Below are 17,421 nucleotides of genomic sequence, written 5' to 3'. Positions count from 1 at the left end.
GCAGCAGCAAGAGTTCTGCATGGAAGGCCAAACTCCTACTGTATTTTAGTCTGATTTTTCATATAATACATAATTTCCAAATTCACATGGTCTTTCTTCCTTACTTGCTAGATTCTTTTTTTTTCTTTTTTTCTTTCTTTTTTTTTTTTCCAAATGAGCTTAATATTTCACCTACCTCCCACATTTGTCCTTCTTACTAAAATCAGCTCCACTGCTTTGCAAGAGTTTTATACATTCGACATTACTGGAAAGAGAAGTAAAGAAAACAAAACATGAACATAACAGATTTTTACATGTGTGTTGCCTGCTTTTACCAAAAAGGAAAAAGTTACTCTAACAATTTTTGTATTATTTGCTGTGCTAAATCAGGGCACAGCCAACTACAATGCGAAATTCAATAAAAATAAAATGATGCCTTAAAAAATGACTTCATATCTTTCTTTTAGAAAACATCAAATTTCTATTCTGCAGGAAAAAAAAAATTCCAAAGAGAACCCAGTAAACATGATCTGAATTCAGTGTGTTTGGAGATTTTCAATGGGGACTATACTTTAATGCTTCCCACACTGAACTGGTATTTTATAAGATAATTTTTTTTTTTTTTAAGTTGTTGCTCTCTTATAAAATGCCAGTCTAGTAATGATGAGGTGACATTTAACGAAACCCACCCCCACTCAAATCCTGTTTACTTAGCAAGATTTAGTCACCAGAGTTACTTTTAGATTTATTCTCATATGATTTGTTGACTATTGATAGGTTTAAGCACTTCGTGCTTTGTTAAATAAGGGGCATAGCTATTTAAAGTGATTGTCATATCAATATTGGATTTATCTAAGTGAATAAGTTGTGCTTCATTGCTTTGCATCTGTTGAAAGAATTCACCAGATCATTGCTGCTTCTTCATCTTGTTTACAGCCAGGTGATTTTTAATAGAAAATTAACCAGCTGATTTCTCACATCTTTTGTAATACAAAGGGAATAAATATATGACTCCAAGCCAGAAAATAACATAAAGAAGAGCAGCACCTTCCAAGAGTCCTTGTCATTCACAGGGGCAATAAATCATTTGTGTTCACAGTCAGATGAGTAGGACTTTGAAGTGTGTTCTTTTCCTAGTACCCATACAACCCATTATGTTAGTAGGAGTAACAGGCATTTGTCAGGAAAAGACTAATGCCTTTTGTATAGGTCCACCTCCAGGAAAAAAAAAAAAAAAAAGCATGGATGCAATATAATGGCCTATGTTCATCCCTATGCTAAATTCCTATTGCATAAAATAGCTACAGAACACTCACCACAATGTACTAAAAATAGAAACACTTGTTAGTGATGACAATTGTAGTAAACCAGTGGAAAAAATATGGTGTGTTTTCATAAGCCACTTTTGCTTCTTATGAAGCCTCTCCTCTTTGGGGTTTCCAGGTTGTTTTTAATTTTCTTTTGGGGTGCAGTCTTCTCAAAAAGGTAGCATTTGAACTATACTATAAATAATTTCCATGCAAGCAACAGTCATACTTCCTCTATTAATATGAGACAAGTATCAAGAAGAATAATACCATAAGAAAAACAAAAAACAGTATTTGGATCGATTTGACTAGGTTTTTGTAATAACCAAAACTTTGTGATACACATTTTGGTCCACCAAGAAGAAAAAATAACTTCCAGAAAGACTGCCAAGTGTTTGCTGTGGATTACCATTTCTGCTTGCTATAACCACCGTGAATCCAAGCTGGGTTCTAGCCAAGGCTCTATTTCAGCTGCTTTCTGAGCCATAAAGTCCTCAACAGAAGAGTCAAAACTCAATGCTTGCCAAATGCTTTGTCCTTTTGCTAGGTGAATTTCACAGCACTCCACTGACAATTATTTGGAAATATTTAATCCAACTGGATGCGACATTTACAACTTAAATTGACATGTTTCGGTTTTCATTTGTTTCCATTTCTGGCCTCCCAGCATTTATCACCCTAAGAGAACAAGAGTCTTCTGGGTTTCAAAATTGGAGGTTGGGGGTTGTTTGGTTGGTTGGTTTGGGCTTGGTTTTTTGTGGTTGTTTTGGTTTGTTGGTTTTTCTTTTAGAAACATTTAAACTTACACTTGAAAAATGGGAAAGAGGGAGATGATCTGCATTTGGACTCCAGGACTGCAATCCCACAGGAACTGTTGAGTAGTTGCATTTTTGGAAAAGGACACAGCCCAAAGGTGGAGGCCAGAAATAACTCCCCTGCCAGCAGCATCCCAGGAGCCACAGCTCCTCCTCTTCACCCGCTTTGGCCCAGGAACTGATGATTCCTGGTGACTGCTGGCCCTCAGCAACCATTTTGGCCAACACACAAAGATGGGTGAGGATGCAGTACCCCCACCCAGCTGAAGCACTCTTCACAGGGGCACTCTTCAGGCACTCTTCCCCTGTGCCTGAAGCCCATGCTTCAAATCACAACACAGCTCTCTGTGGTAAATTAGACCATCTCCTTTACTTCACAAGCAACCCCTACACGAGGGTAGTAGCAAAAGACAGCCTCAAGTAACCAAAATCTGCTATCAGGCCACTTTGCTTCCCTTGCACAGCAAGAAATTCCTATGTGGATAACACAGTCAAGTTGGCTGGCACCAAACCTGCAACAAAGCCACAAAATAACTTGCAACAGCTACAAGTCACAGCTACTCACCCTCCTGCAGCGGCAGCGTGGAGGCACGTTCTTCCGAAACTATCGGGGGTGTCTATTTCAAAGCCTGCAGACAGCACGTGCTCATTACTAAACAAGGACACTATGCTATACTTTTGTCCTAGTTAAACCACAAGAAACATTGCAGAGACAGAAAAATCAGTTAGTTGGGAAAAAAACAGAACGCAAGCAACTACAGTCAGAAAGAGGTTGCCGGGGGAACGGCAAGTGGCTGCTCCAGTTTGGCAGCTCTATAAAAAGAGCTGCAGAGTCCATGAGCATCTATTTCTGTGCCTCATTGCCATTTAGAACCATATGGCAGGCATTTATGAGGCAGACACTTACCAAGAGGACTGTGACAGCAGGACAGGAAGACAGAAAGCACGAAGAAATGAGGAAAAAAACCACAGAGTCAGCCTGAACATGCAATGGGGCCACTTTTATTGCATGTGCTTCTTGGGTTGGAAAGAGGCTCCCAGAAGCATGCAGGGTTATTCACCAAGATGCAAAAGGCCAAAGATACAAGCCTGGCAGTACTAACTCTGGTCATCCAGAGCTTTTTCACTTCCTTCCTGATCTGGTGGTGAAGGCCAGAGTGTGCCAAGTTTAACATAATAGGGTATGCAACTGCTATTTTTCACATTTTTTTTATACCCCACAGGACTCAAGTTTCAGTTTAACAAAAAAAAAAAAAAAAAGGAAAAAAAAAAAGCAGTTGTAGAAGATTTTATGTGTTAAGTAATGAAGCCATTTTCTAGAAAAGCATATGATTTGCCTCGCAGTTTCTTAACTCATGGGATCACTTGCCTGGAAAAAAACAAACTGGGATTTGGCATCTGATTACTGCCGCTTCTGAAATGGTTGCATGAGCAAACTCCTGCTCCAGGGAGGATCCTGAGACTGCTCTCTCAACACTACCCTTTCACTCATTTCCCCTCTCATGCCCACAGAGCTTTGGCCAGCCTAACTGCTTTACCCTGGTCAGATACAGAAACACACTTGAGCTCTATCTACAATATATCACTGCCAGTGAGATGTAAATACCTGCACCACTGCAGGCTCCGAGGAGGGAATCTCCTGAATTATTTTTCTTGGGGTGGAGGATCCCCAACCAAAACGGTGTCTCACATTCCTACAGTGTGGAAAAGAGTCCTACATTTTCTCCCTTTTCCTGGCAAATTAACATAAAGTCTTTGAGCCTGCCAGGAGAAAAGGGCTTCAGGCATGAACAATACAGGATGCAGGGAAGTACCAGCAGGCTGTTAGGAAAGCCTCGCACGCTCCACACGGCACAGCACAGCGCCCAGCACAGCAGCACAGGAAGTCTTTCATTGGAACAATTCACAGCAGTGAGTATAAAGGGGCTGCAAGCAGCAGAGACACACATTACTCGAGCTGCACAGACACTGGGGAGTTTACCTACCCGATGACAGCAATTTCCTGCAGCAGTCTGAGTGAGCATTCAGTGCTGCTAAGTGTAAAGGGAACATGTTGTGTATCCCACACCTGAAAGGCACAACAGTCTCATTAGACAGAGCCATGTGAAAATTCAGGTTGCATACAGACACGACACATCCAAAGTTCTTTCCACACAGGTGGCATTCTTTATGCTTTTCAGGGAAGATTCCTCCTCCCATGTTATTTTTATTTGCCTTCTCAGGAGTTAAAAATATTCTGATACAGCAAAGTCTTGGCATTATGCTTTGAACAGAATGTGGCAGGAAGGTATCTAAATATTCCAGAGCAAAACCAAGGTAAGGGAGGAAGCAACACAGTAGATCTTTCTTGGAGTCAGTTTCCCAGTGTGGGATGCACAAATTTCTGCGTCAGCTACACATACTGCAACTGCCATTCTGAGGTAAAAGTAAATCTCAAATTTTTCTCAGTATTATTTCTGAAATCCATTTTCCCTGTAGTTAACATCCTTTAGATAACTCTCATGTGGGTTTTCAAAGCCTCCCCTTCTTCTCTCTCTTTCCCCTGGTAGCTGATGACTCCTCTTTGTGTTTTCCTTGAGGCTGCTGTAACACAGTTTTCCTCCCACATCCTAAGTACTAAACATCTCCTTTTCCTGTTTGCTCCAGCTACTCTCATATGTGCTTCCAAATATCCCCCCATTTAACACACAACCCTCTTTTCAATTACACTACAAAATTCTCAGAGCACACAAGCTGAGTGGAAAAAAAAAAAGAAAGAAAGAAAAAAAAAAAAAAAAAGAGGCACCAATCATTAGGCTAAATCTCTCAGGTAACCACATCATTTTTAAATAAGCCAAGTGCTCAGCAGCTTTTATTAACATCAGCACATCATCCCAGTTTAGTCCCTAAGCATAGAAGACTTTGGGGTTTGGACAGCTTGACTCCTGTCATTTAGCCTTGTTTTGTGAACAGCATCTTGTTATTCTGGAAATACTATTCTACAGGCAGTCCTCCAAGTGCATATAAACATGGAGCCTCTGAAACCAACTATCTCAACAAGATTATTATCTACTCCCTGCCTCAGCAGATATATGTTTGAAAAATTACAAACTCCTGACCAATAGCAGATGGATTTATATCTGTCCTTCACTTCTGCAAGACAATTGGTGGAGGGAAGAGTAAGATCATCTCATGGAAGAGAATTTCAGATACAGATCCAAAGACAAAGGAACTTGTCTTTCTACAGGATTCACCATAAATCATAGCTACTTATAAAGCTTTAGACAAAAATGAACATGGATGTTTATGGGGATATCTTGCTTTCTCTAACATTTTCTATACACACACATTGTTAATTGTGGTTTGCTTTTAAAAATTCATTCTTTACAGAACCCACAGGCTTGTCCTTCCTCTGTCTTCATATTAAATTTGTCCTCCTTGATGCTTCACTGTACTAAGGAGTGACTTGGGGTGCCATACAAATTTTGATTTTGCTAGTGTCAGCATTTACACCTTAGGGTAAATCTATCAAGTTGACAGCCTGTTCTTTGAAGGAGACAGCACCAGCTCCACCAAGTTACTGCTTCTGTATGAACAGTTGTATTTTTTGGCTGTGGATTAATTTATTTAAGCTAACATTGAACATTCTGTACTGCTGTGCTTCTTCCTACACCCATTTCCCTCTATCTCCTCCTCCACCTAGCTATCCAAAGCAGTATTTTTCTTCTTTTTGGTCAAGATTTCAACCCAGCGTGTCTTGGTTAGTTTCCATCAAAATACACTATCTGTAGATGTGCTAACCAGTGTCACATTTCTATAGTGCTGCTCACACTCATCACTTAGACACTCTCCCCTTTAGAAGCAGTTGTCTCTGCGACCTGTGAGCGAGCTGTCTGCAGTTGTTGCCAACAATGTTGTGGAGCTCTCTTTTCAAAGCCAATTCAAGGAGCTCCACTAGAGTTATTTACATGCAGCATATATGAAATCACATTCCCAGCATTTCAGTGCTCCTTGTTTAGCACAGTAGCATTTTCTGGATCTGCCTGGTATCTCTGAGCCAACTCCTCATTTCACTTACTTCTGGTGCTGGAAAAAGTATTTTATTCGACCAATGTTCCAGTCACCCAAGTGTGACACAGAAATTTCTAACTGGATAACCCTGATTCCAAGAGTAGGCTATCCCACTGCATCACATTTTCCCCTTAAACCTCAAGGTGAGAGCCAGACTGGGACTTACTGTACTGGAGAAAGAGCTAGGAAAAATACACCTCTTTTTAGACAGCAAGATATTCATGTTGGTTATGTTAATAAAATCCAGTGACGTTAGCTGAAGCCTGTGGAATTTTATTAACCATGCCAACTGAGGATCTGTTCCACCCTCTGAGTTTGAATGGTGACCGTCATACTTGATAAAAGAACATGGGCAAATGTGCCACTTTCTTAAACACCATCAACCAAAGAAACAAAATACTGAGACCTGCAAGTACCTTCAAAATTAAAATTAGTCATTTGCATCAGAAAGTAGGTTTTCCTAATAGGGTAAGTCAAGAAAAATCACTGATTTCTATGGTAGGTTCTAGGTAGAAGACTCATAAATTATATTTTGGAGATATAGGGAGCTAACTGCCAAAAACTTCCAGTCATGAAATCAAATGCTGCTGTTAAACACCTGGCACAGATATGCCTCATGGCATTGCATTACGCTGGTCTTACACCCCTTTGTTTACCTTCAGGCTTGCTGTTTTCTTTTGACAACCTGAATGTAGCTGAACAATAATCAAATACTCTTAAAAATAAAGCATGTGCCAATGTCTGAGTTGACAATACTTAGAATACTGTGGGTGGTCTTCACACATGTGCAAGAGGAAAAAAACAACAACAAGCAAATAATTTAATTTAAGCAGAAAGCACTAAAAAGATTTAGAATCATGTCTAATTTAACTCCGTGTCCTTCTAGTCCAAAAGGACTCCCAAACCCACAAAGCAGTTAAAAGCAGTCGTATTATTTCAGCCACCTGAATACCAAAACCCATGTAACATCAAGACAGGCTCTAGTTATATTGAGATTAAAAATAATTAATAACATCTGCTTTGTAATCCTGCATTTCTATTGATTATCTTATGTCATATCAAAAGATAGAAGACAAAAGAATAATCACCATGTATGACAGGCCACTAAACATTAGGCTAATTTAGATACAAAGGAATAGGCACACAATTCCCTTGAAAGATATCTGAATTTTTTTCAATTACATTTCCTATACAAACTCCTTGCTACAGACTTTACGGAATAACTGTGATAAAGATGCACTTTATGTACATATGTACTTAATGTACATTATATACCACTGTGCCATATCAATGCTTTAGGGAAAAGAAGTAGTACTTGTCCTACTTTGTTACCACATAACTGGACACAGTAGGACCTTAGCAGGGCTTCCTCCTTCTCCACACTTCCCAAGTGTTCTTGTTTTAGCCCCACATGACCCACTGAAGTACAGTGCAATTACACTTATCCATTTTAACCTTCACACTTCAGAACCTGAGGAGTAGCTGTGTTTCCAGGCATCAGACATAACACTTCATCATTAGAAACAGCTCCACTTCAGCCACCTACTTGGCAGTATCAGCTCCGCTGGTTATGAGGGTGTTAATCAAAAGCTCATGTCCATATCTTGCAGCCACGTGCAGAGGGGTGTTACCATCCTTATCAACACAGTCGATTTCCCCTCCTGCAAAAGACATTTTAATACAGCTTAGCACTGGAAGGTTAAGTGTGAACCAGTGACCACAAACATGATTTCTCTCTAGCAAATGCAGCTAAACAAGTCCAGACACAAAGGCACTAAATTTCAGAGACCAAGAGCCAGCACACAGCAAGCTGTCAGCCACTGGGACCGAGCACACTCTGACAGCAGCATTTTCACCTCCCTCTCCAGCTGCAGCTGTGGGGAAACTGCTGCATAATAGGTGAACGGGATGACACACAACGGTCAAGTGCATGATTCAGACTTGCTCCTTCAGCTAAAGGTACAAATGGATGCCTTGAATTAAACAAAACAAACAAACAAACAAAAACAACAACAAAAAACCTGCTGAGACTATGCGCTCATTTGTAAAGATACTGTCACAACCTTACCTGTAAGACAACAATGTAAGACAACAGTTTGTTCAAGAGTTCAGCTGGAAGACACTGCAACAACCAAGCATGTTTTGTGCCTTTACTGTGTCTTTCAAAAGAAGAACCAAACAGTGCTTAAGTAGAACATTTTCTCTTGCAATTTAAGCCTGTCATCTCGTGTTTTATGCTCACAAGCAGGAAAAATAGATTATTTCTTTCTTCTCTCCTGTGGCTTTTGACCATGCAAAGATTGCTGTGCAACTCCTTATTTTCTTTTTGGACCAAGGAACTGTAATTTTTTCAGTCTCTCCTCATAAGTCAGGTTTGCTGTACTCCAGCTATTCTCATCCTTCCCCCATCCTCTCCAGCTGGCCCACATCCTTCTGGAAGTAAAATGTCAAAAGCCAGAAACAGTACCACAGCTGATGTTTCCCAACTCGGAGCTGAGCTAAGGGATTACTTCATGCCTGCTGGCTGTGCTCCTATCGATACACTCCTGTACATTATGCAGCACCATGTATGTTGTTGATTTACTTTTTTTAAGCAGCATGACACTGTTGACTTGTGGTCAACAAGCTTTTGATCCTCTAAAATCCCCAAATCCTTTCTTGAGGAACTGCCACCCACCCAGCTGTTGCTGTTCTGAACTTGCAAACTGATACTCCTGCCTGTGTGTGGGATCCCTCCTTTGCTTCACTTGCATTATAACTTGTCTCCAATTTTATGGGATCGTTTTCTAGTCTAATTCCACTTTTGGCCAAACTAACACTCTCTCCCAACTTCATGTTTTCTCCAGATTTTAAAAGCACATTTTCTATTTCACTGTCCAAGATGTTAATGAAAATACTGGACAGTTACAGACCCAGGAGAGCAACTGAAAACGCCCTCACTACACCTTCCTTTTCAACAACAACCAATTTATTACTGACTGTAGTTTTCTAGCTAGCTATGTACTAACACTGTAATATATTAATACTCCACTAGTTTGCTGTGAGAATACTTTATGAAAACATGTAAAAAGTCTTGCTAACATCAGGATATGGTAATATTAATGTATGTCCACTACTCATAGGAGATAACAGGCCATAACTGCAACAAGCAAAGTTCTAGTAAAGCACAATACAGCATTTTCTAACAGTAAATTAAGGTCAGTGAAAAGCTGGAACAGGTTCCCTGGGGTGGAGTCTCCACCAGCAGAGGTCTCCATGAACATTACCTGCCTACAAAATAGTCAGAGGACTGTGCTGTGTTCACAAAGCCTGTTACCCTGTAGAAGAGATTTAAGATGGTTCGGTATCTTTAACTCTTAAGAAATCTGTGCCAGATATTGCCCACTCCTCCCTAAGTGCTTACCAACAGTTTGCTCATTCATTCATTTCAGAATTTTGGGGTGACCTATGGGATGACCTCCAGCTTATTTATTTTTTTTTCCCCTGTTTTTAAAGATAGGTATCACATTCGCAATTTTCCAAATTTATTGTAATCCATTCTTCCTCTACAAGCCACTAGAGACATCAGACAGAAATTGAGATGTCTTTAGCCAAGTCATTAAGTACTGCAGAATGAAACTCCAATTCTTTAAATCATTGACATGTCTCCTTTCTGCAACATCCCATGGCAATGAGGCATAAAGTCACTTGCAATCAGATCTGTGTACAAAACTAAAATTAGAGGGGCAGCAAATGAAGAAAGAAAGAAGCAAAACCCAGGTAACTTGAAGTAGAGAGGCGTGAAGGGCAGATGAAGAATTGCCAGTCCTTTCACACAAAAATTCAATGGGGCATATTTGACTAAACAACTAAGAATTGCATTAAAGCACACTTTCTTCCACTTTGCCCAAATTCCTTTTATTATTATTATTTTAGTTATTCAAGGAGAGATATGACAACAATTTGCATGATGACCTGAAAGGAGCATGATGTACTTAAGACCTCCATTTTAAAATACAATCTTGTGTAAATGTACGTGTTGTTGCATTTACAGCATAACTGTTCAGCCACCTTCAACATCTCACATCACCCATTTTTAAAAAGAGTAGAAAGGAGGACCCTGGGAATTACCAATCTGTCAGCCTTACCTCTGTGCCTGGTAAGATCATGGAACAGATCCTCCTAGAAGATATCATATCCTAAGGCACATGGAGGACAGGGAGGTTATTCAGGACAGCCAGCACGGCTTTACTAGGGGCAAGTCCAGCCTGACCAACTTAGTGGCTTTCTACAATGCAGTGACAAGGGAAGACCTATGGATGTCACCTGTCTGGGCCAAGCAGCTCTCAGAGCAGCCCTTTGTCACTCTGGGTCAGAACTAAAAATCACAACTTTGGAAACACCTTGATCTTGTGAAGAGTTGTTGAACAGACACAGAAGCTCACCATTCTGAATGAGGGTTTGCGACCGTGTGAACCTCCCATGGACAGCTGTCATGTGCAGTGGGCTCTTCCCATCCTTACTCTAACAGAAACAAAACAGAAAAAAAAGATTTAGCATGTAAAGCAGCAGTAACAAGTCTCTCATCCTAACATCCTACAGCCATTCTTCAGATAAAACCTTCACTGGCTTCAAAAGTCTGCAGGACTGAATCTATGCATAATGGTAAATGTCTAAGTGTACAAGTAAAACAGCTCCTCAGCCATGAGCAGGAAATGGGCTGGGGTGGAGCCCCTCCTTACAGCCCAGCTGTATGCAACACCTGCTAGAATCCTACAGATATTTGACATAGTATTATTTAATATTAGTTTTAAGTAACATTTCCCATTCAGTCTTTCTTTTCTTTAACCCTTGCAATGAGGGGGAATAAAGAAAAGCAAAGGAACCATAAAGCTAAGTAGGAGCAGTCTCTGAGAGATTCAAGAACTGTATCCTGTTTATCAATCTGCATTTTATAGATACATCCCAGAATAAAAACTACTGTATTCAAAATTATTGTTATAATTTCTAGGCAATCAAAAATAGAATGTCTACAAAAAAAACAATGAGAAAACAGAGAAGGCATGTGGCAGGAAAGGTACAATGAGTAGAGATCAATGTTTTGGGTTCTGAGACTGGGAAAGTTGAGGAGCTGAGAAAGTAGCACAGGAAGGGTACCAGCCTCACTACTCCAAATAATTCATGTTTTTTGGCATGGGATTTTGCATTCATTGGCAAGCACAATCGCTAATATAATTTTTAAAAATCTGAGTTTAAATAGTGCACTGACTATTCACTGATCTCAAGGGACTTGCCAGTGGAGTTAAATGCTAGGAGACCAGTTTTACACATGGGAAACTGAAACACACAGAGTTTGAAGTAAAGTAGTCAAAATCTTCTATGAACTCAGAGATGTCAAGTCTTCTCATACGTATACTGGGACCATCTCTGTTGGATAACAAGTCCCTTTCAGCTTAATCAAGATATATCAATCGTATCTCAAAAGCATTCAGGTATCCTAAACAGAATCAGACATTATAAACTCAAGCTCTAAAACAGGTAGGCAAACAACCTCCAGTTCTTACCTCCCCATGAAAGTCAAAAGGAACATGCTAGAATCAGGTTAATTAAATCGATATTGTAGGGGGAAGTAAAACTCCAGAAAGAATAGCTCCTCAACTTAACCACTACCTGAGATAACATTTTGACAGAGCTCCTGTAGTAGTGGTGCACGCCTTGAGGAGAATGGCTGGCCTAGAATTTAATGTTGTCATATTTATCAAGGCACAGAGAGCTCCTCTGCTGGGAAGTCATCTCATGCATACAGCTTAATGATCAACATTCTCAGCATCTCTCAGCTTCCATCAACATGATGAAGCCAAGCTGTACTTGTTAGTATAGTTAGCAGTCTCCTGATATATGCAAAATAGGACAAAGTAAAACTGAAGAGCTGCAATGCAACTGTTACCTGAATGTTAACATCTGCCCCATTATTCACTAGTAGTTCAAGACACAGTGCTCCATGAGTGGAAGCAGCAGCAAAATGCAAGGGAGTGAATCCGTTATTATTAGGCTGATTTACATTAGCACCATAGTCAATCAGCTCATTAACGACAGAATCCTGCCCGTTGTAACAGGCAATGTGAAGTGCAGTATTTCCATAGATGTTCATTTCATCAATCTAAAATGAGACAAGGAGACACAGTTAAATCACAGACATCAGCTTACCATTTTACATAATGCATCACACACTGCAAATGGAAATAGCTGGAGGCTTCAACTGTCACAGGTCATATTTCTCACCAGCAAATTTCATTGAATAAAAAAAATATACTCTCAGAGTATATTAATTCAGACCTTTACTATTATTAACTTTTTATCTCACTGACAACTCCTAAAAGCCAGTCTGAAGCTTAAAGCTGATAGCAGGACTATGGAATTATGATGACAAAGTCCTAAGAAGCGGGAAAGCTTTTAAACATAAGTGGGAAGGTAGGATAAATAATAATAAAAAATAATAATAATTAAAAAAAATTCCAACACCAACAACTGAATTTTTGTGAACAAAATCAGGCTTAAGAGCTCTTTCCACAGGTTTCTTGTGGGAAAGGAATGAAGGTGTCTGAATGAAGGGAAGCTGAAACTGCACAGCCTTTTACACTTCAATAAGAAACCACTTTCAGTAGCTCAGTATTATAAAGATGTAATTAAGATTATATATTCTTGATGACTGGCTTAGAATTCAACTGCTGTTCTGTAAAAAAGAACAAGACAGACTGTACAAAAGACTCCAGGATAATGGGAATACTCTTCCACAAAATACGGGCATCTCAAAAATTATATCCCCAGTGGTGGAGAATGTGGAAGTTAAAGGTAGTTATTAACATACTGTTGCTAATAACAGGAAACACCTATTCCCCTTTAACTTCACAGTCAACAGCCTCTGAACACAGACTTCTAACATTTTTTGGCATGTCAAATCATCTGGTTATAAAGCTGGCAAGTGCAGTGGCTTCATTTGACACCTCTGATTAACCAGTGGAGACTCTTCTGGTCAGCTCCCTGCTGTTTTGAAGCACTGAATTTGTGATATTAGACTAAGACAAGCTTGTGCCCTAAAAAAACCCAAAAAATCCTTTCCAGAGTAAAAATAATCCTCCGTAAACTACAAAGGAAATTCAAGTCCCTAAACTTAAATTGCCTGAACTGCAGTTTAGTAAAGTACGCAGTGTATATGTTGAGAACAACCACGCATCTTATCCAAGAGAATGCTGAGTCAAGGGAGCTTCAATTATTCCATCTTCCTCTGCAGGAACACCATATATCTCCTGATTTCTTCAGCAAGATGGCCAGGAATTTACTGTCCATATCAGACATTTTTTTATTCCAGAAGGTTTCCTGGGTCTTGAACTAATAAAGCAATGAAGCACATGGTGCTTTTCATGGTCCAGAAAAGGGGAATATTTTCTTTAGACATTCTGCCAATATTTGTAGAAGCATCCTTAGGAAAGGACAAAAGAATACCTCTAAATAAGGAGAAACATGGAAGACACACACAGCACATTGACACATACCTCTACCCCTAAGTTAAGGAGGTGTTTCACAATGTTAATCTGCCCATTGGATGCAGCTGCATGAAGTGGGGTGTAACCCTTCTTGTCTTTACAAGTCACCTCTGCACCATGATTAATCAGTAAGGCAACAACTTCCAGGTGTCCTTCAAAAGATGAAAGATAGTCATCAAAGAGTATACCATCCTACAGCATCATTTCTCTGAAATTACTGCTTTCTTGCTATTGCACTGCCCCTTTTGCTGCTGTTTCACAAAGTTCCCAGCTTTACAAGGGGAAAATAAGCATTTTTTTAATGCTAGGATTATTAAACCTAGCTGTAAAGAAATCCATGGAATATGCATTCACCTTCACCAGATGTGTCAAATTTCTCTTTACTGAATTAGTCTTCCATGCATTAAAAGAACAAAACCATACCTCTTTCCCATTTATTTATCTAAAAATAACAGTTTGTGTTTTGTTCTCCCTGTTACAAAAAGCGCTGCAGAGTACTTTAATGGCAAAGGCACCTCTGGCCATGTGCAGGACCTAGGACACTTTATGGACAAAGTCCAAAACGCCCTAAGATATTTAAGCATTCAAGAAACTATGTGAGGGTTTCCAGGATAAGATGCTGAGGTCTCATTATCTAAATTCTGTCCAAATTACACTACAGGCTCCTAAATCCCACTGCTAATTTAGGCCTTAAATAGTATCTAAATATATTGATAAGTACATCAAGAATTTCTGAAAATAATTAAGAGCAAAAAGAGATGAAGAATTGCACAACATGATGTGAAAGCCTTACACCTCTCATTTCCAGGAGTGAGATGATTAAAATAAAGATTTTGACAGATCAGATGAAAAGAGTTCCTGGCCAAGCACACACATCAACTCACACATTATGATCTGGAATATACTGGAATTGTTCTGGCCAACAAAAACTCTTGAAAAAGCATGACCACTGTCACAAGCAACCTTCTTCTAGCATTTTTAAATTATAATGCTCTGCTAGAAGAAACTTTCCTTTGGCTTGAAATGAATGATAAGGTCAGTTTATGTAACTAAGCAGTATTTGATATCACCATTGACATTTTGAACAGACAAATCAATTCTTATTGTCCACTCTAGAATGAAAGACATTTTACTCCTAAGAGGAGGAAAGCCTATGAAAAACTTCCTAACAATATTGTAACTTAGCTACATATACACATAGATGAACAGCAACAAATTATTATTGTATATATATGCATTTTATATAAAGTAGTTTTTGGCAAAAACTGAAACAAATATAACTTGCATTTTTTCAAACCCAAATATACTTCAGGCTGGAATTAGAGTCAGGATAAAAACATCAAAATGAAAAATCAACATAAAAAGCCCAAAATTAACTGTGTTAAAATTTATATCACAGCCAAGTTCTCCACCAGCAGTAAAACCATAAGTGGACACTGTGTATTTTAGGTCAGCTGAACCCTTCACTCTTCAGGGTAAATACAACGCTCACTTTCCATGGCCAGGTCTACTCTTATCCATTTAAAAACATGGTATTGGCTTGTGAATAGAAAATTAAAAAGAAGGAGCAACAGCCCAAGCCTTACCCATGTATGCTGCCCAGTGAAGTGCTCTTCTGTCTTTTTTGTCAAAAGCATTGATGTTCGCCCCCTTGGCCAAGAGCAAGTTCACCATCTAGAAGGAATAACAGCAAGTAAACCAACCCTGTAGGTCACACTCTTACAGTTTATAACACAACATTCTAGCAATGAAGTTGGAAACCCAAAATCCTGCTCTTCAATTATAAATTTGTGAATTACACAAATACTGTTCAAAGCTGTGTGCATTAATGGCATGGACGAGTGATAGACACAAGTAACCAGGACAAGTCCTGTGTCCACAGAGGAGGCTGAGAGCATGCAGGATGCTGCTGCTCCAGTGTGCTTCAAATTCAGCTTGGCAAACAACCCGGAAGAGAAACAAGCCTGGAAGAGAAACACCACCCTTAGTTTTTACTGTTAAGACCATAATAAGGGTTTTTCTTGTGCACTGGGACAAGATTCCTCCAGCTCATAAGGTAAAAATCCTAAAATCTGCGTGATCTTTCAACAGGGAGTTATTTCTTGCCAGGCCATGGTGATCTTTGTTAAGTTCCCGTGTGCACAGGGCAGTGTGGAGAGGCACCAGGCTGCTTCAGCTGCGACACTGCCAAGAGGTGAAAAGCTGCTTCTCTTATTGCAAATCATCTGACATTAAACATAAGAAAAATCAGGAAAAAAAGAAAGGAAACTGAATGGAAAACACATTCAAAAACTTTTCCAGAAAAACATTCTAAAATAATAAATTACAGAGCTGGATGATTGTTTTCCTCTCGTACACTGCTTTGCAGTAAAGAGATCAGCTAGTAACAGCATATATTCAGCTAACATTTCTGATACACTCTATCCTAAAGCTGAGGAGTTTTATATTATTATGGTTAGTCTCAAGCATTACTATCTTTTCCCTACAGTCCAGTATTTTAAAGGGCAAACACCATCAGAATTTTACAGGAACTACCATTCCTCTCACTTCTTTCAATTACAGTACAACTGATCAACTTTTATTGAGAGAAGCACACTGTTCCAGTCTAGGAACACTTTGCTCCATATCCAGATCTTCAGCTGTGTAATGGGCAAATGAGGATCCCTGCACATGAATCTGAAGTTGCTAGTATAACCCTTTACATAGGGGCTCTATTTACAAAAGTAGGGGTTTGGGTTTTTTTCATATAGAAACAGTAATTAGACTAGAAGGGTTTGCATGTGTAAGATAGGCAGAAAAAAACAGAAGCACATTTTCTATACAGCTGATTAGAAAAACAGACCAACTGGATCTCATGCAGCTGAACATTTCTTCAGTATGAAGTGAATCCACCAGTTTTTCCTTCTTTCCATTCTGCCACTCTCATTTTCACAGTCAGTCAGGGACAAAACAGCCAAGGATACACTTGAGTTGCCAGAGTGGGTGGCACAGCCATCTCTCCAAACCTGCATGCACACCTCACTTGTCTGCCAGCTCTGTGCAAGGTACTTTCCAGCCACTCTCATTTCTGCAGCTATAAAATTTGGCACACAGTTTGGAAAGCAGCTGACTGATAGGAATTATGAGGGGTCGGGGCTGTGGGGGCTCAGCCTAGATCCAGCCACAGCAGGTCAACTCCTGGAACCAGGGAATAACTAAGCCAGCCATCAGTCATGCTCTTTGGCAGCTCACCTCGATGTGGCCGTTGAGCGCGGCGTGGTGCAGCGCCGTGCGCCCGCCTCGGTCCGAGACGTTGACGCTGCTCAGCATGGGGATGATGACCTCGGCGCACTTCACCGCCTTGTTGGCGGCTGCCACGTGCAACGGAGTCTGCCAGTTCTTGTCCCGAGCGTTGACATCAGCAGAGTGCTTAATCAACACCTGCACTGCTTCCTGCAGCAGCAACACAGTTACACCCGTGAACAAGTGCCATCGTATCAACCATGCATGTTGCTTGCACACGCCAGACACAGCCGGGAGGAGAGAAGACGACAAACGTTCATCAAAACAACCTCCCGGGCTAGTGAAATGGTGCTGGTGATTCAAATGCCAGATATACACATCACCTTTGCTGACATTTAAAGCAGTGTCTTCACAATCAAAATTTCCCTATTTGATTTTAGGACATACAAAGCCAACCTGTTAGGTTGATTAACCTTCATTACCTTAGTCACCATAACTGTGCTTTCATGGAATTAATCATTGTAC

The 17,421-nt window shown here is 40.0% G+C and overlaps 1 protein-coding gene across 11 annotated transcripts in view; it reads right to left on the bottom strand.

Annotated features, from left to right (window-relative positions):
• The window catches only part of ANKRD44 (ankyrin repeat domain 44), a 141,302-nt gene that overhangs the window by 40,341 nt on the left and 83,540 nt on the right, over positions 1–17,421 (bottom strand). For 8 of the 11 annotated variants that reach the window (XR_007889852.1, XM_051623187.1, XM_051623180.1 and 5 more), the window contains exons 5-13: positions 16,906–17,106; positions 15,261–15,348; positions 13,684–13,826; positions 12,078–12,290; positions 10,576–10,654; positions 7,698–7,812; positions 4,087–4,169; positions 2,667–2,784; positions 176–244 (exon numbers count right to left, since the gene is read on the bottom strand). Coding sequence is in view for 10 of the 11 variants with exons in the window: in XM_051623187.1 (XP_051479147.1) it covers positions 176–244; positions 2,667–2,784; positions 4,087–4,169; positions 7,698–7,812; positions 10,576–10,654; positions 12,078–12,290; positions 13,684–13,826; positions 15,261–15,348; positions 16,906–17,106 (1,109 nt within the window). In the remaining variant the exon portion in view is untranslated. The remainder of the gene's footprint in view (positions 1–175; positions 245–2,666; positions 2,785–4,086; positions 4,170–7,697; positions 7,813–10,575; positions 10,655–12,077; positions 12,291–13,683; positions 13,827–15,260; positions 15,349–16,905; positions 17,107–17,421) is intronic. The other 3 variants (XM_051623185.1, XM_051623186.1, XM_051623190.1) reach the window with 1 other exon arrangement.

This window comes from Apus apus, chromosome 6, assembly GCF_020740795.1.
Source record: "Apus apus isolate bApuApu2 chromosome 6, bApuApu2.pri.cur, whole genome shotgun sequence".
Classification (NCBI taxonomy): domain Eukaryota; kingdom Metazoa; phylum Chordata; class Aves; order Apodiformes; family Apodidae; genus Apus; species Apus apus.
The sequence above is the reverse complement of the archived record's forward strand: the minus strand, read 5'-3'. Positions and strand labels throughout refer to the sequence as shown.